The sequence below is a fragment of the Artemia franciscana genome, chromosome 14 (genome assembly GCF_032884065.1).
Source record: "Artemia franciscana chromosome 14, ASM3288406v1, whole genome shotgun sequence".
In the NCBI taxonomy this organism is placed as follows: Eukaryota; Metazoa; Arthropoda; class Branchiopoda; order Anostraca; family Artemiidae; genus Artemia; species Artemia franciscana.
Genome location: NC_088876.1, coordinates 39839758 through 39865441, shown reverse-complemented (window position 1 = coordinate 39865441; position 25684 = coordinate 39839758). Strand labels below are relative to the sequence as shown.

General features: G+C 36.0%; 1 protein-coding gene across 2 annotated transcripts in view; it reads left to right on the top strand.

Moving 5' to 3' along the window:
- The window catches only part of LOC136035701 (lysine-specific demethylase 5D-like), a 122858-nt gene that overhangs the window by 20106 nt on the left and 77068 nt on the right, over positions 1 to 25684 (top strand). Inside the window, exons 5-9 of one of the 2 annotated variants that reach the window (XM_065717646.1) lie at positions 1290 to 1352; positions 4168 to 4294; positions 6856 to 7007; positions 15292 to 15447; positions 21337 to 21518. In XM_065717646.1, the coding sequence (XP_065573718.1) occupies positions 1290 to 1352; positions 4168 to 4294; positions 6856 to 7007; positions 15292 to 15447; positions 21337 to 21518 (680 nt within the window). The remainder of the gene's footprint in view (positions 1 to 1289; positions 1353 to 4167; positions 4295 to 6855; positions 7008 to 15291; positions 15448 to 21336; positions 21519 to 25684) is intronic. The other variant, XM_065717647.1, reaches the window with a different exon arrangement.

Genomic DNA, 25684 nt, shown 5'->3' with positions numbered 1-25684 from the left:
CAGAACAATCCGTAGGCAGTTTCTCTGGAAAACATCTAGCAGATCTTCATCCGCTTTTTGGAGCACCCATGCTTCAGAGGCATATTTGACCAATATCGTCACAGTACCTTCCACTATTCTAATCTTGGTTTGCAGACTGATCTTTCTGTTATTCCAAACTTTTTTTAAACTGTGAAAAAACACCCTGATCTTTGGCTATTTTACATTTAACATCTTCACTGCTCCCACCATCTATACTAACAATACTACCAAGGTAAGTGAAGCTACCCACCTGATCAATCTTTTCGTTACACAACTTCACATTTTCATCTTCACTTATTCCTAGCCTTAGTGATTGAATCTTCTTAACATTAATTTTTAAGCACCCTGAACTCGCATAACCCCTAAATTTCATTCGTTTTGCTCACACTTTCATCTAGGATGCTTAAATCATCAACATAATCTAAGTCCAGGAGAGTTTTTTCCCCTCCAGTTGATTCCGTGGTCTCCCGTTGCCTTTCCTGCGCTCCTCAAGACAAAATCCATCAAAATTATCCATATAAAGGGTGATAGAACGCTCAACTCCTGATTTAATACAAAACCAGCTGCTAACCTATTTAAATTTGAAAAAGACAAGAAACTTAAAAATTAGAGAAATATTTTAAAATATCGACCGCAGGTTAGAGGACGAAGTGAGGGAGGCGAATCTGTAACTGATTTTTCTAAAATGCTTTATATTTTAAGTCCAGTAAAAAAAATTGATGTGGTAATACTGTCATGTTTTTTTATCCACTTTCAGGATAACCTGACTGATACCTAGTTTAACTAGATAACAAATTTCCTAGTGGGTCGCCAGAAAAAAAAATGATTCGACGCTTAAAATAATTTTGCCGATACAGTCAGCTCAGTATCATTACCCAGGTCAACCCAGGTTTAAAACCCTTTAAAACCCAGGTTTAAAGAAGGTTATGTTGTTACATGTAATTTGCAGTCTCTTCTGAAGAAAAGAGTTTGTTTTATTTTATGGATTACTTCCCTCTTCCCTGCCTACACCACTGTTTCTTGCATATTTATTGACACACTTCAAGGAGAGGGGATGATTTCCAAATAAGAAGCACATTTTCTTCCAAGCATTTGATTGGCAAAAAACACCTATTTTGACAAGTCCTTGTAGTTTGTATTTCTTTTAGAAAAGCTTTTGCTTTTGTACCTTTTGTTGGTATTTTATTTTTGCTTTTTTACAGCTTGGTTTTTCTATTTTTTTTTCTTGTGTGTTGCACTAATTATTGGACACAATGTTTTATTGGCAGGAAGACGAGGGGATATTTGGTGCCCGTTTGCGGACTTCCAAAGGCTTCGAGATTCATGATCCTGTAAGTAACTGCTACCATCTAGTGGTAATTCTTTTTTGAGACATCTGTAGTCGTATTATTTTTTTTAATATTTGATGACTGTGGATGCCTATTTCACAGTCAAGTTGATTCTGTCAAGTTGCATTTATGTAGTAGCTGTCAGAAAAAGTAACTTACCTTAAGTAAGACTTACCTCTTCACGTTTCTCCCACCTTCCCTCTATTTCCCAGACGGATTTTGAAAAATAACCCTTTTTTGATATATTCATTGAAAATGCCTTTCTTTTCACATTTTTGTTAAAAAAGAACACAAAATTATTCCCCCCCCCCAACTAGGTTTAGATAAAGGAATTTTGTCCCTTCACTTAGATTTTGAAAAATGAATTCTCCCTATATTTTAGTTAATTGGCATACCTGCTTTTTCGCTCCTCCTTTCCCTCTCTAGCTTCTCTTTTTTCTCTCTCTTTCGCATATAGTAGCAGGCTGAAAAAGAGAAAATGTCCTTTTTTAAGGCAAAATGATAATGCAGACCGGAAAATGATATATTTTTTCTTCTAGTACTGTTTGATCGTTATTTTTTTTTTTTTTTATATATTCTTGGTGCCTTTAAACTTCTTATTTTTTTTTTCTCACTTGATAAGCCCAAATAATCGATTCAAGCTAAAAAAAAAAAAAAAAAAAAAAAAAAAAAAAAAAAAAAAAAAAAAAAAAAAAAAAAAAAAAAAAAAAAAACCTACCCGCCCTTCTTTTTTGTTCCTTGAAACTTCATTTCAATCTTCTATTGATTTGTTTAATTATTGTACCATTCAAAGGCCAAATCAATTAAATCTATTTTTTATATTTGCTGAAATTGTAGCACCAAAAAAAGTGCCTTAGATTTTTACCCTGCAAATCCTTGGAAATTACCCCTTTTATCCTGTAAAATTCATAAAAAAAAGGGAATAATGTTTTTCTTTGATATTAGATAATACTAACGATTAAAAAGACTTGAATAACTCCATAATAAAACATACTCTTGATACATTTTCCCTGCTCTAAAAGACAGTGGCTTCTACCCACCTGGAAGTTCTCATGCTTGCCAAGTGGTCCCGTGTCTCTAGTACTTCCTCTCCCCCCCCCGTCGCGGTACTAAAAAGCCTTAATATTCCTAAATTTATTGCTTTTACAACTTCCATGAAAACAACTTGCTTTCTTAAATTCAATTTCTGCCTCTTTTTTATTCAGGCAATTTACTGCTTTAAAAGAAAATGTTCGATTTTATATTGAGTTTTTTTTAGAATTCTTTTTACAAAAAAGAAATGGAATTTTTTTCCCAGGCGCTATCACCTACCTGAAAACTCCCTTCCTAAGAAAACTCCCTGAAAACTACCTGAAAACTCCTGAAAACTACCTGAAAACTCCCTACCTACCTAAAATACACTCTGATACATCTCGCCTGATCTAAACGACTCCGTGCTGCCCCCACGTCACGCTACTAAAAATATTTATTAACATCTGTTGCTTTAAGAACTTCCATGAAAACAACTTGCTTTCTTTAATTCAATCTCTGCCTCTTTTTTTATTCAAGGCAATCTACCACTTTAAAAGAAAATATTCGATTTTATATCAAGTTTTATTAGAATCTTTTTTTTTTTAAATTATGAATTTTTTTCCCAGGCGCCATCACTAACCTGAAAACTCCCTTCCATACTAAAATGTACTCTGATACATTTCCCCTATTCTAAACGACTCCGTACCCTCACGTTACGGTACTAAAAATCTTTATTATTCATACTTCTGCTGCTTTTATAATTTCCATGAAAACAACTTGCTTTATTAAATTCAATTTCTGCCTCTTTTTTTTAATTATTTATTTATTAATGTGTCAAACGGTAAGCAATAATACTTGTCGCTATAATTTTTATTCAGGCAATTTATTCCTTTAAAAAGAATTAAGATTTTATATTGAGGATTTCTGTAAAAAAAAAACAAAAAAAAAGGTATGAAAGAATAAATATGGAGTATTTCTGTAGATTTTTCTTTTATGCAAAAAATTTATTAAAAAAAAGAATTATTATAAAGACAACTCGAAGTCTGTCATCGATCTCATCTTCATAGATATTTCTGATTTCTATAGTTATCCAGTAAGGCTGCCGAATCTTGGTAAAAGTACACCGTTTTGTGTACACTCGTGTCCCAGTGAGGAAAAGAGAAGAGGAACCAAGCGAACTTTTTTAAGCCGGCCTTTGACTGATTCTGGTAAAGAATTATTCGCCAAATGGACAATTTTGAAAAACAGGAAAAGTTTGTCCGTGAATTGCGAAAGTTCTTTGTTCTGAAATGGAAGTAACGTTAAAAAAAGAAAAAAAATCTGTTCGTTTTAGTTTATATAGTTAATTTTTGTTAACACAATAACATTAGTTATTATTAGGAATATCTGTCAATTTTTTTCTGATTAAAAATTAAAATGCTGTAAACCATATATGGTTGTTACCTGAATTATTTGTCTTTTTTTTAATATTTGGTAAATGACGACTTATACTTACTTACGACACGACTGCCTGTCCATGGATTATTCTTTATGGTTGATTGTGTATGGCTATGCTGTTTGACCTATGTGATTGTATGGATGAGTAGGGTTAAGGCCTGATTCAAGTACTGATCTAAATTAATTACTAATGTAAGAAAACAGTCTTCCTTTTCTGCTTCTGTCTTTCTTTTTTTTTACGTGTTTGTGCTGTTGCTTTGTTGATTTTTTTTTCATTATATATAAAAAAATCTGTACACAAAACTTAAGTTGCAGCAAAAATGGATCAACTACTTCCTGCTCTATACTTGATACAAATATTTATTTTCAGTTGGAGAAATACGTGTGCCAACACTGCAGTCGGGGAGATTCTGAAGCCAGTATGCTGCTTTGCGACGGCTGTGATGACTCGTATCACACTTTTTGCTTGGTGCCACCCCTTAGCGAAATACCCAAAGGTAAACTTAGGTGACTGTATCTTTCTACTGGCATTTCTCGCTAGTTTTCATAGCCTATCTTCACTCAGGGGAAGAGATTGGGACCTAAATATTTGGTATATTAGCCATTTAGAAGAGGTTTAGGAGATCACCCTCTCCTCCCTCTGTATTCAAGTTTCTCTTACGGACTTCTATCTAGAATATAAAAGAATTAGACAGAATTATTTTTAAGATTGGAAACCTCAAGATTGTCTTTAAGTTTGTGTGTCCTCATCTCTTCTTCCCAAGTTTTGCTAATTCATTGACCATGTCCACTCACAGCGGAAGGGGTTGCGAAATAAACCTTTGACTATTAGCTAGGTTGAAGAGGCTTATGGGATACTTCATCTCTTCCCCCTGCTTCTCCATCCAAGTTTCTATCACATACTTCAATGAATTATTCCTGAAGATTAGCTATTTGTCTGAAAATCTATTTATTTAGGTGGACTTAGGACTTCCTTTTTTAAATTGTAAACCTCCAATTGTAAACCACCAAACACCAGCGCCATTGAGTGTTTCGGTTTTCTTTGTACTTCCTTCAGTGTAGTAATAGTAAAAGTTAATTTAAACAGTAGAATTAGTAAAACTAGTCTACTGTTTTAGACTATTTTTAGTCTATTTTCTTATCTCAGTCTCTGACATGTTTTACTCATCTCAGTCTCTGACAGAGAAGCGATTGCAAAGATTATAAAATATTTCAAAAGACGCTATACGCAAGATAATATTGGCGTTTTTTTTTATGTCACTTGGTATTAACCAAGTGACATATAGCAATCGCAAATTCTGTCCGTCTGTCTGTCAGTCCCGGTTTTGCAAGTTTAGGCAACTCCTAGTGAAACTTGAAATATAGAAGAATCTTATGTCTCAGATGCTCCATTTTCAATTCGAATCGGATCCGGGGGCATAGAGGGTTGGAGGGGGAAAACAGAAATCTTGGAAAACCTTTAGATTGGAAAGATCGGGATGAAACTTATTGGGAAGAATAAGTACAAGTTATAGATACGAGATTGACATAATTGGTACGGAATCGTTCTCGCTGAGGCAGCTGGGGGTTGATAATTTGGAAAAATCAGAAAAATTTAGGTATTTTTAACTTAAGAATGAGTGACCTTATCTTAATGAAATTTGATATTTAGAAGGAACTCATGTTTCAGAGCTCTTATTTCAAATCCCAACCAGATGGGGGAGCAGGAGGGGGAAACCGGAAATCTTGGAAAACGCTTATAAATGTCGTAGATACGTGATTGACGTAACCGGACTGGATCCGCTCTCTTTGGTGGAGTTAATTTTTTTGGCGAGTTCGGTGCTTCTGGACGTACTAGGACGATGAAATTGGTAGGCGTGTCAGGGAGCTGCACAAATTGACTTGATAAAGTCGTTTTCCCAGATTCAACCATTTGGGGGCTAAAGGGAGAGGAAAAATTAGGTATTTATAACTTACGAGTGGGTGATTGGATCTTAATGAATTTTGATATTTAGAAGGACATCGTGACTCAGAGCTCTTATTTTAAATCCTGACCGGCATTAAGCCTCTGATTTTCCTTTTAAGTCAATCTATTGATTCTTAGAATTTTGTTAGAGCTCATACCATATGAGCTCTTGGCTTTTTTGATTTCGTCACAAGTGCCATATGAGCTCTTAACTATTGTTTGTTTTTGGTCGACACTAGTGCCAATTTCTGCTCTTGCATGTCAGTCATGCTCTCTGGTAGCTATCTGGATTCCAGGACCCGGATAATTCGGGTTTATATTTCGAGTTCAGACTAGGTCCTGTCAGCCAGGCTATTAAGTGGTGGTGGTATTTTATAATTTCTGAAGCAATTTGATAGTTTATGCTGAAGGATCTTCAGGAGTCAGTCTATTAAATAATTATCCTTCGTAAATACCAGAATTTAGAGAACAGCCTATAACAGCATAAAGATGACGTCATCAAAGCTCTAAATTCTAACATTTTTGTTTTTGATTCTGCTTAAGCAGCCATGTGTTTGAAAGTCCACAAAAAGCAGCCACAAAATACTTTTTGAAGACTCCGCCTTATTAGCAATGATTTAGGCGTAAAGCAAGTAGTTCAAGAAGCAATTGAAATCAGACTTAAAATTAATAATAGTATTTCCTTAAATAGGGACTTGAGAGAATATTCACTTAATGTTTTTTTACACACATTTGATTAAAAACGGTCTTACAAAATATTATGAAAAATCAATAGATATTAACATAGAGCCTATCACAAATAGACCTATGAAATCAGCAGCCAAAAAAGCAAGGCTGGCATTAAAAACGTGTTTTGGATCATTCGCTTTCGTTTCAATGAATTGCCTCGTTTCATCTCAATTTATTTATCAATCCTGGTTGAACTTCGCTGAAGTAAGGATGCTGGGATTGTTTTAAAAAATGTTCATTTTAGCTTTATTGGTCGTGTATTGTTGTAAATATCTCTTCTTTTATATAATTCTCGTCATTTGAAAATCATATTTTGTACCTTCCCGTTCTTCCCAAAATTAGATAGTTTGGCTAGCACGTTATTATTCTATGGTTATTATCCAGGTGACTGGCGTTGTCCTAAATGTCTTGAGGAAGAAGTGAGCAAGCCTACGGAAGCATTTGGTTTTGAACAGGCTCAAAAGGAGTACACCCTCCAGTCCTTTGGGCAGATGGCCGATCAATTTAAGGCTGATTTCTTCAGACTGCCTGTACATGTAAGTGGTATTTTTACCTCAAATAATGTTTCACTCTACGATGAGTTTTAAAGTAAAGAGTAAACTAATGGAATATTTGGCTTGATTCTTTAGGATTGTGAGCTTCAAAAATGTGTTTAAAAACTGCATGAAAAAGTAGTGTGTTGTTAAAGAAAAACGCATTTTTTTCTTCTTACCAGTAAGCTTTTTTTTTTATTTTAATTTTGAGTATTTTCATTAATTGGTTTATATCTGCAATACAAATTAATATCCTAATTTATAATTTATTAATTCGTATTTTTATTAGATGCTTCAATTTCTAACTTATTAAACATTTTTTAAATTGGTCCAAATAAAGTTAGTTCTAAAATGTCCTGCAAACTAACACCTCAAACAGAAGAGTTCACAGAGTTTAATTAAAAACTGATGCTTAGACATTTATACTGAAATGTAAAGTTTTTTTTCTTGTATATTTTTAATATAATATTGAGGGGTATTCTAAAGTTGTGAGAACCTTTGCTAGTTCAAAAAACGAGCATAAATTTTGTTTTCTATAATTCTTGTTAAGTTTAAGTGGTCATTTCAGGAAAATGCTACGAATATTTTTTTGCTTTATGCTGTATGATTTAGAGCGGTTTCTATTTTACTTTAAATACTAAGACGTTTAATTTTTTCATCTCTTAAGAGTAGACTTTAAAACTGCCGCTGTGGGTTTTATGGGAAATCCGATGACCGCTGGGCCATTATCTGTTTCAAGATCTATTTGAGCTTTGAGATCTTTTTTCACCTGTTAAAACAGCTATTGTGGGTTTTGTGGGAAATGCGGTGACCACTGGGTGATTTTCTGCTTTAAGATCTGTTTGAGCAAGGAATGTCGTTCTGAATTTTCTTTTCCTCGAAGACTTAATATTTTTGAAACATACTTAGTAAAGAATCCCTCCATCGATTTTTCCTATAATTGCTTTGAGTTCGCATGTTTTTTTTTTACTTTAGGTAAAAATATTTCTAATTTTAGACGAATATTTCTTAATTCTTTAAAACCTCTAAAAGTTAACAAAGTTGTGAGGCTCAAAACACCTCCCTTGGATCTCCTTTGTACTGTGAATCTATTTATGAAAATTTCGCTTTTAAGTACAAACATGGTTCATTAATTGCTTAGGTTCATTAATTCTAACTTAGCTTTGTTTCGAAACTTAACTTTCTTTGAAAATTATTTGCACGGATTTTATTCGGATGGATTCAGTTTCATCTAAATTCTGGGAAATGCAAGGGTACCAAACTAGAGCAGTATATTTAAGATGAGGGCAGAAAAATGAAGTATAAAACCTTAAAGAATGGGAGGGGGTGTCAGAGTTTTGCTCTGTAAGGGCAGTTCGCTCTAAGGGCAGAGTTTTGCTCTGTAAGGGCAGTTCGCTCTAAGGGCAGAGTTTGCTCTGTAAGGGCAGTTCTATTACCGTCCTTACCAGGACGGTAATAGAACTTTAGGAGCAGCCCTGACGTAGTAAAACTGTGGAATGCACTTTTGAGGCGTAAGAAAAAAGGTTCGGGAATCCTTTGACTTTGAGAAATTAAATTTAAGCCTACTGAGATTAATGAAGAATTGGTGAAGATGGACCTTTTTCAAAAATCATCTTGGTTTCCTGGTGATCTGAAATTGGTCTTGTTCTTTTTTGTTTTATTTTTTGATAACTGTTTCATGAAATTGCATTCACCTTTTGCGTAAAATTCATATGTGTAGGATTAGTTGAATTTTTGATTGAAGGTATAACAGTTACTTTATTCAGACATTTCACACAAGGGAAAATGTAAGTAGTAATAATCCGCTTAATAACGCACTAACTAAAGTTGTTGCTTAATATGCTAATTATTTGTACAGCATGAAACGTAAACTTTGAAAAAAAAATCTTTATCGCATGCTGACCAATGGTCTATGTTGTGCTAGTGCCAATCTCCCGATTTGATGCCTTCGGTCGGGAGTGAAATGCGTGGTTGGGGGGCAAATCCAAATATAAAGAAATACTTTGTTTGAAACTAGTTTAAATAACGCAAGTTGTTAGAATTATTTAAATCACGAAGAAGAGAAAATAGTAAGTCTATAAGACAATACATTTTTTAGAGCAAATAATTTTATCCCCTACATTTTTTAATTTATTTCGGGATTGAGTACGTCGAACCAATCCCACAGGGGATGAGGTATTGACTTGACGAACCTTTGTTGGTTTTACAAACCGCCGAATGGAATCGATCAAATCTAATGAATGCCTGCAATCTAAAAAGTGTCAATCAGCATTATAAACAATAAAAAAATACTTAAAAAATTAAATACTAAAAATTAAATACTTAAAAAATCTCATGTTTAACTTTATAGATGAACCATATATTTGGATTTTGGACTGAATGAGAAAAATGTCGTTCGCGTCACATTGTCATTTGTTGAGTTTTTTCTCACTCAGAACACCTATGCAGGCATGGGTCTATGTCCCCCTTCCTAAATTTGAAAAATATCTTTTCATTGTAAAATGCCTTTTTTGGGTATTTACGTGAAAAAACTGGGAAAAATTCTCCGAGGGGGGGGGGAGTACGGGAATGACACCAGAATTATTGACTGCGCATTGTAAAATAGAGAACAAAGTTACTTTAATCGGAGGGAAGAGAACAGCGTTTTTTTAGATCGTCTTTAAAAAGTGTGTCATCATAATTTTTCCTCTCCTCCTGAGGGGGAGGGATTTTTCAATAACTCCGTGTAGTTCATTGTTTGTAAAGATCTTGACGCATTCCCAAATTGACAGCGTTGTCAAAATATGAGCAAGGAAAAATTCCAGAAATTGCAGTTATCATCAGCTGAGACTAAGAAACTGAAACTTTAATTCTTGATTTTGACCTCGTAACGATTTGACAGCAAAATCCAGCATCTCCATTTATTCAAATTGACCAGCGGAGTTGGAAACTCCCTACTTCAAAATACACCAATCATATCAGGTGTGCCCTGTAGATATACGTTGGACTGATAAAATGGGGTGCATGGCATTAAAAATTTGCAATTGAAGGACTAATAAAATGGGGTGCATGCTATTAAAGATCTGCAATTGAAGAACTGATAAAATGGAGTGCGTGCCATAAAAATTTGCAATTGAAGGACTGATAAAATGGGGTGCATGCCATTGGAATTTTTAAGATTTTTAGAAACCCTTCAGAACAGAAAAACCCTTCGAATTCTTTACTTTTGTGACGTTATAGTCAAGACAGATAAAAGTATCGGCGCCAATAAGGAGAGATGGATGGGGGTGCCTCCCCCCGCCCCTTTCCACTTGCATTTTGAAAGAGAAAATCGTTTGAATAGAGTATATATTGATATTCAAGGATAAAAGAATTTTCATAGCTGTCATACGAAAGCGAGAAGACGGAGCAGTAAAAGAAAAAATAATAATAAAACAATAAAGCCAACAATTAAACACTTCGCAAAATACAAGACAAGCAAATATACGAAAGAAACCAGAATAATAAAAAAGACTTTTAAGCGAACGAGTATAATTTAATTTAAATAATATATGTGTGAATAAAAAACTTCAAAAACGGTGACATACAATACACAATTTGCAATTGAAAAACACTAAAAATTCCAAAATTTTTATTTGAAAAATTTTCATTTCCAAAAATTTAAAAATTTTCAGATTTTACGACTTTCCATATATTTTCCTCTTACTCTCCGCGTAATTTATTGATTGTGAAGGTTTTGCGGATTCCCAAATTGACAGCGTTATCAAATTATAAGCGCAAAATAATGTCATATTCTCGAAACATTAGACTCAATATAACTCCCAGCCATTGAAATGCGTTATTTATATTAAGCATATTTTCATTTTGTTCAAAATAAGATTTCAATTTACTATAATCTTTAAATGAAATTTTGAATTTCTCCTCCCTAAAACTCTAAAATATATTACAATCAGTATATAATATTACAGAATTCAAAGTGACCGAAAAAGAAATGATTGTTTTCAACTTTATAATTGTATTTACTGATGAATGAGAAGTCGTATGGTTTTCACAAACAATACAGTTTGATATATTCACTAGCATATATTTAAACATCATCTTTCTCAAGCTAAGAAAAGCTATCTTCGCGACATAGGAATAGAGCCAAGATCTGTCCGTCCTGATTTGCGGAATAGAGGCACTCCCGGAATAGAGCCAAGATCTTTCCACGCTGATTGGCTGTGGGAGCGCCGGAGGTTAACGCCTAGTCTAAAAGATGTGTGTTGAAATCCTTCAATGGACAAGATACGACTCAGCACAACTGGTGTCTATATAGGCTGTGTCTGTAGGTTGGCCGGAAGAATGTGGATAACTTGTAAAAGTGAGAACTAGCGTTAGCGTTGATAAGCAAAAACCATTTACACCATCTAACATTTGGCGACTCTTCGCATTTTTATTGTAATAAAAGGAATATTTAATTTAGTTAGTGTAATTGGTGACATTACGGCAGTAATAAGTGTTTGACAAAAGTAGGTCTTTCTTTTCGGCCAATATATAGCATAGATTAAATTAAAGAATAAAAAAATGAAAATAATTTATGTTATAGAATGGAATTTTTAACTCAGCTTTAAGAGAAAGGCTCGACAAAAATGGACGATATCAGTTTCTTGAGTCTGACTGACCCTATTTCAAATAGTAAGTTGCACGAAAAAGGTCGCTCTAGGAGCTATAGCTAGGAGCAAGGCCGTATCCAGAGTAGAACGGGTTAGGGGTTTAACCCCCCTCCCCAATGTTTTTCCGACTCGAAAAAACGTAACGAAAATGAATATAAACAATTTTGTATGCATTCGCAAAAGTTTTTTGTACCCCCTCCCTCTCCAAACAAAACTTCTTTTGTAGTCCCTCCCAAAAAACCTCCTTATTTATTGTAATTTCTATATGTTTTCAGTTTCTTTTGTTTATTGGTCGTAAATTTGTGGTAGTTTTAAACTTGGAACACTTTTACACTGAGCCATCCCCAGGAAACACAGGGTAAAATTAGTGTTCTAGAGTTGCCCTGTAGCTACAAGACCAGCTGAGCATTTTGTGTAACATTTTGGGTAATTTTGGGTAAGAATGTGGGTAACTTATAAAAGTGGGAACTAGCGTTAGTGTCAACAAACGAAAACCATCAGCGCCATCTGACATTTGGTGACACTTGAAATTTTTCAGTGTAATAAAATGAATAATTAAATTGGTTTGTGGAATTGGTGAAGTTAAGGCAGTAATAAGTGTCTGATCTTAGTTTCTGACAAAAAAGTAATAATTACAGAGATGGGTTTTATAATCCTATGGTTTTAGTATCAGTTCATTTCACAAAATTAATATGTACTATATTTTATGTTTTTATTAATTTCTATAATATATTTCAATATTAATCAAACAATGATCAAATAATAAATACAGTTTCTGTAATTTAATAAACTCCAAGCATCATTATTCCTCTTTTTTTTGTTGCTTACAGGAAAAGCTTAGTTTTTCCACAACTTTTAAAGTATTCAAAACATAAAACTAATTAAAATAATAAGCAAAGTCTTTTCATATACTTTTCCCTGTAAACCGTACGGACTGGCTTTTCAAGAACCTTTGTGACGCCTAGACGTGTGAGGTCACATTTTGAAACTTGCAGAATTCCTCTCTCTCCCTTTCTCTTTTCCTCTTTTCTTCTCCCCCTGCCCTTCCTTCTCTCTGTGTCTCCCTTTTCCTCCCCCTAGACCTTTCTCCATTTACCCCCTCCCTCCTCTCGCTTTTGCCCTCCTTCCCTTTATCTCTGTCTCTACATCTATTTGTCTTCCTTTTTCTATTTTTTTTTTTCAGCTGAGAAAGGCATGCTGAGCTTTGGTCGTAACTTTAATAATTAACATTTTCTAGAGGGCTTGAGTAGTTTCTATTGTTGGTATGAAGGGTATTCTAAAATCTAGCGGAAAATGGTAGTGCCTACTGCCATCTGTATCCTTATTAAACTAAAAGCTTCTTAGTAGATGTCACTCTGCCTTGGTTATGAAGCTGTTATATCGTTTTATTTTTGATTAAAATTTCTCCATTGTTTAAATAACTAGTATCCTTGCCGTTGGATTTTTGCAAGATTTCCAAGATTGATGAATTTACCTTTATCACCATTGTGGAGTGTTTTCAGACAGGGTAACACTTTTCACTGTTTCCAGATGGCTTTGGAGTTCTTCAGTTTTTTTTTCAGTTTTATTTTTATTCCACTTTTCCTTCAGATGTATGGGTGATAATAGTTTTCGATAATTGTGCCAATAAGTAATTACATTTTTCATAATAAAAAAGTACATTTTAATTTCAAGTACGTTTTAAGTACATTTTTAAATTTCGATTCCCCAGTGTTTTGGGGTGTTAGAAGCTGTTTATTTTGAAATTTTGAAAAAATAACTTTTTTACGGATTTTTTAATCGCGTTCCTTTTTTTTGTAGTAACTACTACCAAAACTCCATAACTGTATTTGGCCTTTCTGCTAAAAATTGAATTCCCTATCTCTCCTACTTTTAAGATTTAGGGTTGTTTAAGTTACCAGTTAACCAATTCAACAATCAGGTTTGATTTGCACTGTCCTTGGTACATAAGGCTGTTTAGTGCCATGTGTTTTTAGCTTATTTTTGCTAATTCTCCTAATTTTTTCAAAATAGAGTTTAGCATATATCACTTGCTTAGTTCTGATGCTTGCCTTTCCCTGATGTGATTCCTGAATAATTGATCCCCCTCCCCCCATGCATCTTGGTGACTTGTAGGAATCTCTGCATTCCGACAAGGCTTGTAATTAATGTGGCTCATCAGATATGGATGGTGGCTTGAGTGTCGTGGCACACTATTTTGGTGGTTTTTGGCGTTAGTATACACTTTACAGGCGATGCAAATTTTTAACTATCCTGGTAGGGACTTTATGGTTTAAGAATAAGGTGTTTTATTAGCCAAAATGCCAAACTTTAGCACAGGAACGTCAGGTGCTCCATGTTTTGGGTTTGTTTTGGGTTTTGGACATTTTTGTAGTTGGGTACTAGTAGGTGGTAAAAATTAGGGGTTTTCGAGGTTTTGGGTTTTGGGTTTTGGACATTTTTAGTAGCTGGGTATTAGCAGGTGGTAAAAATTAGAGGTTTTTCAAGGTTTTGGGTATTGGACATTTTTAGTAGTTGAGTATTAGTAGGTGGTAAAAATTAGCGGTTTTTCTCTGTTTTGGGTTTTGAATATTTTTAGTTGTTGAGTATTAGTCGGTGGTAAAAATTAGGGGTTATTGTTGACTGACGCATTGTTTTATTTGAGATGTGAGATTTGTTACACATTTTGGATGATAAGTATTGATGAATAGATCATTCAATACTTTTTTAATTAAATCAAGCTCACAGTACTAAATGGTTGACTAAATGGTGAATCCAGTTTGGATAACACTGTCTTAGCAGAGATTGAATAAAAAAGCTTTATCAAATGAAAACAAGGTGTAGCATTAAAACTTAAAACGGACAGAAATTATTCCTTGCATGAGAGGAGCTGCTTCTTCCTCAACCCCTCGCTCTTAACGCTAAAATCTTAAAAGTTCTTTAAAAATACTTCTCGTTCAAATTCAACGAGTCATGTTTTACGCGTCGTCATTAAAGAATTGTGACAAAATTTATAACCTTAGTGTAAAGAGCGAGGGGCGAGGAAGGGGCAGCTCCCTCGTGTAATATAATAACTTCTTCCCGTTTTAAGTTTTCATATGGCTTCTTAATTTCAGTTGAAAAAAAAAAACTTGTCATCTTTTTTAACTTCAGATCATTATTTCAAGTCACACCGGGAAATCCACCACCCCCTCTCCTGCAAAGTTTCTTCTGGAAAATACTCCTTGCAGAAAATCCCTCCGAAAATCTTCTTATATTTCCCGATAACAAATACTAGGCTATAGATAACAATGGCCAAATTGTATGACTTACAGCCCTTCTCCAGGGGCCGTGGGGGTCATGTAATAACTAAAGGCATAGCTATTGAACCTTTCGACTGTGCTGAGCCAACTGGCTGGCTCAAAATTTCGATCAGACTTTTTCTAAAAATTTTCTGGGAGATGGGGAGGGGGGGGTGCTAATCACGATTTTACCCTGGGCGGAAGAGAGTCGCCACTGGTCGAGATGTGAGATTAATATTGATTTTTCAGTTGGATGAATCAAGTTTAGTGACGGAATTTTTGAGATTAGTGAGATTTTTTTGCTAATATAAATGGTATGTGCTGTGTTATAAGGAACTATTACGGTTGAGATATGAGGTTAGTAATAATAATATTATTTCCTTTGTATTCTATCAGGTTGTTCCCTCTGAATTTATTGAAAAGGAATATTGGAGACTTGTTTCATCAATTGATGAAGATGTCGTGGTCGAATATGGAGCTGACTTGCACACAATGGATATGGGATCAGGTTTCCCGACCAAAAATTCAAGAAATCTTGCAGAAGAAGATATGGTAAAAGTTTCTAGTGTGTTTAATTATTGTTTTTATGGCACTTGGTATTTACCAAGTGACATATAGGGGAGAGTCGGGTAAGACGGACCCCATTTTGGTTTTTCGTCTGCGGAAGAGGTTGGAAACAAGCAACGACTGACGAAAGGTGTCTAACTTGTCCCCAAAACATTGAGTTACGTAAAGAAACCTTCTTCACACATAAATCAGCCGTATTTCCGGGCCCAGATAAAAAAAAAAAACTGAAGTTGGTCAAAAGGTCCATCTTGCCCACCCCATAGGATAAGACGGACCAGCCCTTTGGGCAAGACGGACCCAATTGCTCAAAAAGATTGATTGTCTCTAAACAATTTTATTTCGAATACTTAAAATACTAGTAGTAAGTAAAAAAGTAAAAAGTTAGCAAATAACTATATTTAAACACTGTACGAGGCCAAATCTACGTGAAAAACGAACTGAGCCGACTGTCTCGTCGTTCCGCCCGAAGGGGTCGGTTTTGGCAGCTTCATGATGACCTCTTCTTTTCGCACGAAGCTCATCTCTTCAGTTGCCGTGAATTTGCTCGATGGAGCTAATCGCTTCCAAAACTGAACTTGGAAACCATCAGATTCACAATCACACACAACTCCAACATAATTCCTGAAGCTCTTCTTGGTCGGCACTTTCACAACCAAGAAATCCCCACTTTTTGGTTCGGTTCCATCAAGAAACTCCTCCTCCTCTGACCCATCCAAATGCAAGCTGTCATCACTTTCATCATCCATGTTCATCGAAGCTGTCTTCCCCGTTCCCAGGCTGTTTGGAGAGGTTTCTCTTTTCAGGCCGTTTTCTTTCAGCTTTCTTTTCTGATTTTTTTTCTTTTCAACTCAAATTCTTCTTCCAGTCTGTTTTTTTTCAGGTGTGTTCGTCAGAATTTTGGACTTTGTTCTTTTCCTAGACGTTTTTCCGTCTCTTGCATAGAAACTCGCCTTAGGGTGAGGACGAACCGACTCTGGAGTCACTGGCATAGTCGCAGAAATCACTGAGCTACTGGTAGTTGGCAGCACGTCGTTATTCAAGCTCTCGTCACCAGGGCTGGTTGATGGAACTGCAGACTGGCCTGTCATGGGAGACGTCTCTGGTGCTGGTCGGTCTGTCACAAAGGCGCTGAGAAAGTCGTGATCTTGGAAAACGTTCCTATTGAAAGGGTATATTCCTGTTTTTTGGAACCCGCTTAGTACGTTTTCCATGACGAAAGCTCTTGGAAAAGCGATTCCAACGAATATTCCGATTTCATAAATGGTAATCCTCCTGTTTGGGTTCGAAATCATCCACGAGTTAACTGCTTCATTGTAGTATCGCTTGAATGGCCCATAAACAGCAACATCAAGAGGCTGCAGCTTGTGACTGCAATGTGGCGGAAGCGTTAAGACGTCAATGCCGTTTTCTCTGCAAAGATTAACCACGCTCAATGAGACGTGCGAATCATGGTTATCCATAATCAGCAGAAGTCGATTTGTGGGCGAGCAACTGGTTTGGGAGATCAGATGGCGTATCATATCCGGGAAGATTTCGGCTGTCATCCATCCAGACGGCTGGCATTTTCCTGTGCTTCCAGGGGGCGTGCCATTGAGAAAACTTTGAAGCCAGTTCACTCGTGGAAAGACAAAGAAAGGGGCTATCGACTGGCCGGCTGCGTTGATACACCCTACGACTGTTACCAGCGTCCCTCGCTCAGCCGAAGTAATGCGTCCAACTTGCTTTGATCCCTTTTCTGCAACCACCTTTGGTGTCTTCTGAACGGTGGTTACTCCAGTCTCGTCAAGATTATATATTCTATTCGGCGGATACTTGTGCTTTATAAGCAGCTCTTCTAAATTATTGAAGAATTCGCTGACATTCGTCCTGTTGAAGCTGGTGGCTCTGGCAAGGCTTGTCACTTCGGAGGACCTTAGGGAAAGCCCAACACGACTCATAAAGCTATTCATCCAGTCTTTTCCTGCACACTTATTTTCAGTCCAGTTCTTCGGCATATTCTTCCCTTTGGCCTGGGCATATTCATATGCAAGCTGACCTGCTTCCTTTTTCGTAAGTCCATGATGCATGTGCTGTGCCGTGATCATATAGTCCTTCAGAAGTATATCTTCGTTTGCTGAGAACACACTTTTAAAGTTGAAGATAGTTGCCAACTCCACTGATTGGGGATCTTCTGCTGCGTCGAGTTTTGCAACTGCTCTTCGCACTGTGCTTCGTGGCAAACCAACCTCTTTCGAAACTTTGCGAAGCGGCGAACCAGATTTAACTCGCATAGCAGCTGCTCTCAGTAAGTCCTGGTCGTGGAGACCGCGGGTGGTTTTCCTAGTATACTTTCCCATTCTGCAAAAGAGAGACAGCTTAATATATTTCTAATTGACATGCGGGAACAATAAATGCAACACAATATTCACAAAATACGTAAAAAATAATAACTTCGAAAAAGATCCCAGATGATAGGGGGCAAGACGGACCGGTCCGTCTTACCCGCTGTCTCTGTGGTCCATCTTACCCTAAACCTGCTTTTTCGGAATAGTTAAAAATTATAACATAAGATGGCGCTGCAATGAAAAAAATTAATGTCTCACACACTCTCCTAGACCTCCATATTTGTAAGAAAAATTACCACAGTATAAAACAGAACATTAGAAACACCAGAAAAGAAAAACATTTACCTCAAAAGCCGGTTTCGAGAATGTGAAAACGAATAAAAATATTTTTCTCGAAGACAAGATTGGCTTCAACTCTCAGACTTCGCTCCGAAACTTGCCACTAGATGGCAGTTGTTTCTAGCTCTACAAGTGATAAAAAGGTGACGCTCAAGTCGAGCAATGACAAAAGGTCCGTCTTGCCCCCTGGTCCGTCTTACCCGACTCTCCCCTACCAATCGCGATTCTGTCCGTCGGTCTGTCTGTCTGTCGGTCCTAGTTTTGCTAGTTCGGGCACTTTTTGATAAGCTAGGACGACGAAATTTGGCAAGTGTACCAGGGGCCAGACCAGATAGTCGCTTCCCTGATTCGACCATCTGGGGGGGGGGGGGCGAGCGAACGAGATAGTTGAGAAGAATTTTATTTGCTGATAAACCAAATGATTGTTGTTCTTAAGTGTGTCTTCCTTGTTTAGTGGTATGATTCTCGCCTAGGGTGCGAGAAGTCTGAGGCTCGAATCCCGGACCACCCCCATTTTTACATGAAGAAGATCCTAAACTAAATACGTGATCGAAAATTCAAGAAATGATGCAGAAGAAGATATGGTAAAAGTTTCTAGTCTGTTTATTTATTGTTTTTGTTAGGTGTTACTAATTAGTATGTTTAGTGTACTTAACTTAGTGGAACATGTCACTTTTCAGGAGGAAGATACTTGGTGGTTGATTTATTTCTGTTATACGTTGACTATCATGAGATATGCGCTGACAATAATTAAATATAATTACTTCGAATGGATCGCTACTCGCGTGGGAGGTAAACCTAAGATTCTCTTAGTAAGACTTTCTGGAGTCAACAGGCACGCCTAATGATCGTTTATAGTTTTTTTTTGTAGAATTAGCTGTTTCACATAAATTGAATAGCTCGAAATAGTGATTAAAGACAGACAGATACGTACACTTTTTTTTTCTTTTTTTCTTTTTTTTCTTTTTTTTCTTTCTTTTTCTTTCTTCATTGGGGGCAATTTTATTTTACAATTGAAATAAGCATTGTTCAGAAATTTAGGAAAATTTAAGTCTGTCCGTGCCCACAGCCCTGAACACATGGTGCGTTTTATGCAGTAAAAATCAAAAATATAGAATAGAAATATAAACAAAACTGACCATCATTCCTGTACATTTTGCAATTGAGCTTGGATTTTTTCCAAGCAATAATCAATTTCTAAAATGCTTTAGTTAATTTAATTGATAAAATTCACGGAAGCGTCAGATGATTTGCTCCCAAGGACGCATTGCGTTACCAAACAAAGGTAGAGAATCAGGAGATTGGTGGCTGCGCTACATGGGCCACTGGTCACCTAGCAATAAAAGGCCTAAAGTAAAAAAAAAAATATTTAATTAGTTACTTTAATTACTAAATTAATGTCATAGGCTTGTTAGTAGCTATGTATATGTTTCAGACTCAGTTATGCTTGCAGAATTTGCAGTATGTCTATGAAAATCCGTAACTATAAAAATGATGAACCAAATTTGTGGCTTGAGGAACTTGTTTTTCAACTTTGATCCAACTCAAGAACGAACCAAGAAAGAACCAGGAATACTTGTATCTCATCGAGTGATTTGAACCGTGGTTACTTGAACAAAATTCAATTCCTCTCAAACCCTAGCCTACGCTTACCTTATCTCCCTACTCTGGAAAAGGCAGTTTAATGAGGCTGAACAAAACGAATCAGTGTAATCTATGATTCTGAAACAGAAAAAACAGGACAAGAAGTGAAAAAATCTACAGGCGTTAGTGGCTGGTACTTGCGGACCGTTCTTACCACCACAAATAGAAGCAAAACAAGACACATCAAACAAGATTTTAACATTAATCCGTCATGTCATTAATCATGATGCTCGAAATAGACTGACCCTGGATTAGATCCAGCCGACTGGAGACGACACTCTGTAAGGTATCTGGAATCTATCCATCTATCTTTGCTGATGTTTAGGTCATGGTGGCACGAACGATGTTTCAATGGGAATTTGAGTCAAACGGAATAATATAGCTTCATTTTAATGTAAAAAAAAGGTGAAGGATACGGCATTAGACTTTTCAGTCCCTACCGGCGGCGCTGATCTCCGTTTCTTGGCCCTTCAGCCAGGAAGTGCAATGGGGGTTTGGGGGCCAGCAATCCTATGCTTTCGCACACCCTTCCTGTTTACCTTCCCCAGAATTCTCCAGGTACCCATTTAGAGCTGGGTCGACTCTGGCTAAGCTTACAGAGTCACGCCACTGACCCCCGTCCCAAACTGAAGAAATGGGTACACTGGGATTCGAACCCGCGTCCTCTCAGACAAAGGACCTCGAATCCAGCGCACCAACCCACTCAGTGCACAAAATTAAAATAAAGTTAAAATTTAAATTAAAGTTGAATCAATGTTAACCTAATCTAGGGACATTAATAATGACACGTCACCCTCACCTCCTATAAAACAACTAGGCCTTTTGAAATGTGACCAGTTGATACCTAATTTTATGATGCAATTTAAGGTTTTCGCTGTGATGATATGGCGCCCACGCTACACTTCCAAGGTTTAGTCTTAAACATAGATATCCCTATTTTTACCCATTTTAAATAAAAAATCCCACCCCTTCTTTGATCGCTAATCTAGTTAAAGAAGTTGACTGTTTTATTCTCTCTAAAAAGAATGTCTCTTGGCAGTTTCTAATTTTCTTGAAGATATTTTTTAGTTTCCATTTACACTAATAAGAAAAGAATTTGTTGTCTTTGTTCATGCTGCCTTTATCTTCTTTTTTCCATTTCTCAGCTCTTTTTTGTTGTCTTTTTTTTTAGAATTAAGCTAAGTTCAGATCAAAGCGAAATTCTTTTGTCTTGCATTGCTAAATTCACGCTGTGTTTAGGTTGAATAAATTTATTTTTAGACAATTATAATATAACTTACTAATATAACTAGTTATAAAATAATTAGAGGTAAAATGAAAATGGAAGGAGAAAATTGAGAAAAGAAGAAAAAAAGAGGATGATTAATCCTTTTTTTTTATTTATTTTTAATTTTTTTAGTTTGTCTAAGCAGAACACATCTAATTAGCTATTGAGTCGTTGCCATGTTCCTGTCACTTTCAACTCTAATTATTATTTATATTTAGTTTTATTATAATGTTCAATTTATTTGTTTATATTTAGTTTTATTACCTTCTAATTTGTCTAATGTAGTCATTGCTCTCTTAGCAATACGTCAAATCTGGCTGGAATTTGAACAACATGCCAGTGTTAGATGGCTCGGTTTTGAGTTGTATTGATGCAGATATATCGGGTATGAAAGTCCCGTGGATGTACGTCGGTATGTGCTTCTCCACGTTTTGCTGGCACAATGAAGATCATTGGAGCTATTCAATTAACTATTTGCATTGGTAAGTACTGTCTTCATTAATCTTTTCTACTTTTTTAATCATGAATGCATTGGATATATTTGTATCATGAGATATGTTGCTATGTAAGTCCAATGGTTGCATGGTTGTATGTTTCTCGATGTTTTCGTTGACACACCAGTGGAATATCTATGGAGCATATTAATTGTGTAGTTATATTTCTCGACGTTTCGTTGGCACATAATGGAGCATCTGTGGAGCATATCAACTATGTTGGTATCTTTCTTGGCGTTTCGTTGGTACATTTGTGGAACACCTGTGGAGCATGTCAATTATGTAGTTATATTTCTCGACGTTTTGTTGGCACATAATGGAGCATCTGTAGAGCTTATCAACTATGTTGGTATCTTGGCGTTTCGTTGGTACATCTATGGAACACCCGTGGAGGATGTCAATTATGTAGTTATATTTCTCGACGTTTTGTTGGCACATAATGGAGCATCTGTAGAGCTTATCAACTATGTTGGTATCTTTCTTGGCGTTTCGTTGGTACATCTATGGAACACCTGTGGAGGATGTCAATTATGTAGTTATATTTCTCGACGTTTTGTTGGCACATAATGGAGCATCTGTAGAGCTTATCAACTATGTTGGTATCTTTCTTGGCGTTTCGTTGGTACATTTGTGGAACACCTGTAGAGCATATCAATTATGTAGTTATATTTCTCGACGTTTTGTTGGCACATAATGGAGCATCTGTAGAGCTTATCAACTATGTTGGTATCTTTCTTGGCGTTTCGTTGGTACATCTATGGAACACCTGTGGAGCATGTCAATTATGTAGTTATATTTCTCGACGTTTTGTTGGCACATAATGGAGCATCTGTAGAGCTTATCAACTATGTTGGTATCTTTCTTGGCGTTTCGTTGGTAAATTTGTGGAACACCTGTGGAGCATATCAATTATGTAGTTATATTTCTCGACGTTTTGTTGGCACATAATTGAGCATCTGTAGAGCTTATCAACTATGTTGGTATCTTTCTTGGCGTTTCGTTGGTACATCTATGGAACACCTGTGGAGCATGTCAATTATGTAGTTATATTTCTCGACGTTTTGTTGGCACATAATGGAGCATCTGTAGAGCTTATCAACTATGTTGGTATCTTTCTTGGCGTTTCGTTGGTACATTTATGGAACACCTGTGGAGCATGTCAATTATGTAGTTATATTTCTCGACGTTTTGTTGGCACATAATGGAGCATCTGTAGAGCTTATCAACTATGTTGGTATCTTTCTTGGCGTTTCGTTGGTACATTTGTGGAACACCTGTAGAGCATATCAATTATGTAGTTATATTTCTCGACGTTTTGTTGGCACATAATTGAGCATCTGTGGAGCATATCAACTATGTTGGTATCTTTCTTGGCGTTTCGTTGGTACATCTATGGAACACCTGTGGAGCATGTCAATTATGTAGTTATATTTCTCGACGTTTTGTTGGCACATAATGGAGCATCTGTAGAGCTTATCAACTATGTTGGTATCTTTCTTGGCGTTTCGTTGGTACATCTATGGAACACCTGTGGAGGATGTCAATTATGTAGTTATATTTCTCGACGTTTTGTTGGCACATAATGGAGCATCTGTAGAGCTTATCAACTATGTTGGTATCTTTCTTGGCGTTTCGTTGGTAAATTTGTGGAACACCTGTGGAGCATATCAATTATGTACTTATATTTCTCGACGTTTTGTTGGCAAATAATGGAGCATCTGTGGAGCATATTAACTACGTTGGTATATTTCTTGACAATCCGTTGGTTACATCAATGGAATACCTGTGGAGCATATCAATCATGTAGTTATATTTCTCGACGTTTCGTTGGCACATTAATGGAATATTTGTGGAGCATATTAACTATATTGGTATGTTTCTTGACGCTTCGCTGGTACATCAATGGAATGCCTATGGAGCATATCAATTAATATGGGTATGTTTTTCGACGTTTCGTTGGCACATAATGGAGCATCTGTGGAGCATATCAACTATGTTGTTATCTTTCTTGGAGTTTCGTTGGTACATCTGTGGAACACCTGTGGAGCATGTCAATTATGTACTTATATTTCTCGACGTTTTGTTGGCACATAATGGAGCATTTGTGGAGCATATCAACTACGTTGGTATCTTTCTTGACAATCCGTTGGTTACATCAATGGGATACCTGTGGAGCATATCAATCATGTAGTTATATTTCTCGACGTTTCGTGGGCACATTAATGGAATATTTGTGGAGCATATCAACTATATTGGTATGTTTCTTGACGCTTCGCTGGTACATCAATGGAATGCCTATGGAGCATATCAATTAATATGGGTATGTTTTTCGACGTTTCGTTGGCACATAATGGAGCATCTGTGGAGCATATCAACTATGCTCTTATCTTTCTTGGAGTTTCGTTGGTACATCTGTGGAACACCTGTGGAACATGTCAATTATGTAGTTATATTTCTCGACGTTTTCTTGGCACATAATGGATCATCTGTGGAGCATATCAACTACATTGGTATCTTTCTTGACAATCTGTTGGTTACATCAATGGAATACCTGAGGACCATATCACTCATGTAGTTATATTTCTCGACGTTTTGTTGGCACATTAATGGAATATTTGTGGAGCATGACAACTATATTGGTATGTTTCTTGACGCTTCGCTGGTACATCAATGGAATGCCTGTGGAGCATATCAATTAATATGGGTATGTTTTTCGACGCTTCGTTGGCATATCAATGGAACATCTGTGGAGCATGTCAACTATGTTGGTTTGTTTTCTCTGTGCTTCGTTGGCACTGTAGTGGAATGTCTGTGGAGCATATCAACTATGTCGTTATGTTTTTTGACGCTTCGTTGGTACATCAGTGGTTTCTCGATGTTTCGTTGTCACATCAATGGAACATCTATGGAGCATATCAATTATGTTGGTATGTTTCTTGATATTTCTTTTTGCATATCAGTGGAGCGTATTCATTAAGTCCATTAAATGATGTCATTTTGAGTCGTACTAGTCAACCAATAGCATATCATTAGTATCTTCTGTCTCATTTACTCTTCTACTTCAGCAACCAAGAATACAGTCTTACCCTGTTCTTACACTTTTTAGACCCTAGGTCTGCTCTTGTCCTTCTCCTCCTATTGTTTGCATAACACTGTTTCTTCGTGTTGTTTTTGAAGCTTTCTATTCTGAATATTAACGTTATTATTTGTGCTCTTATTTCTTTGAAGCCATTTGCCAAGTTATCCATTTTTTATGTTGACAACAGTAAAGATACTTTTTCATTTTACGGCTTTCCTACTTTTTCTTTTTTTCTTTTTTCTTATATTCAGTCAGTATTTAATGCTCCATTTTGAAATAACAAGGCTAGAAATCCTTATTTTTTAAGTCTCTTTTTTTCTGTTTTTGTGTATTTTTTTTTCTTACCAGTCAACTGATTATCTTTAATATTGAGATTTTAATCTTGTTATTTTTTTTTTACTTTTTTTTAACTTTTTTTTGTTTTGTTTCAGGTGATTAATGAATCTTTAGTATGGAATTGTTTACGCTCATATATTTCTTTTGGTTGATTGATTAATATTCAGTATTGAAACACTTAAAGCTGAAATGAATATGAAGTACGTTCTGCGTTCTGCTTAAATACGTGTTTACGTTCTGCTTATATATATATATATTTATATATATATATATATATATACTCATGCGCCAGGGCGATTTTAGTCTGGTTTCCGATGATATCCTAGATATAGAATCTTAGAATTATATATTAAAGTATCTTAGGTCTGTCTGCAAAAGAAAGGCATGGGCTTCATATGAAAGAGGCTTTAAAAATCAAATCAAGTTCAACATAAAGAGGGGGGGGGAGGGATTATACAGCATTTAAATGACTAATATTTGATTTTTCGGCCCAATCATTGTTTGTTTGTATTAGTGTTTTTGAATTGTGTTTCTTATTGCTTTAATTGTTTTGTTCAAAAATTTAAATTGGATCTTATAATTTTATTTTCATTTTGTTTTCTTTTTTTGGTCATGTCCCTACGATGTTTCTGCGTCAAATTAACTAGACTATGTTTTAATTACTGTCACCCTTCCTGTCGAATTTTGGCTTTCTAAGATTATGACTTACTATTACTACTAACTGCACCACCAGGCCACC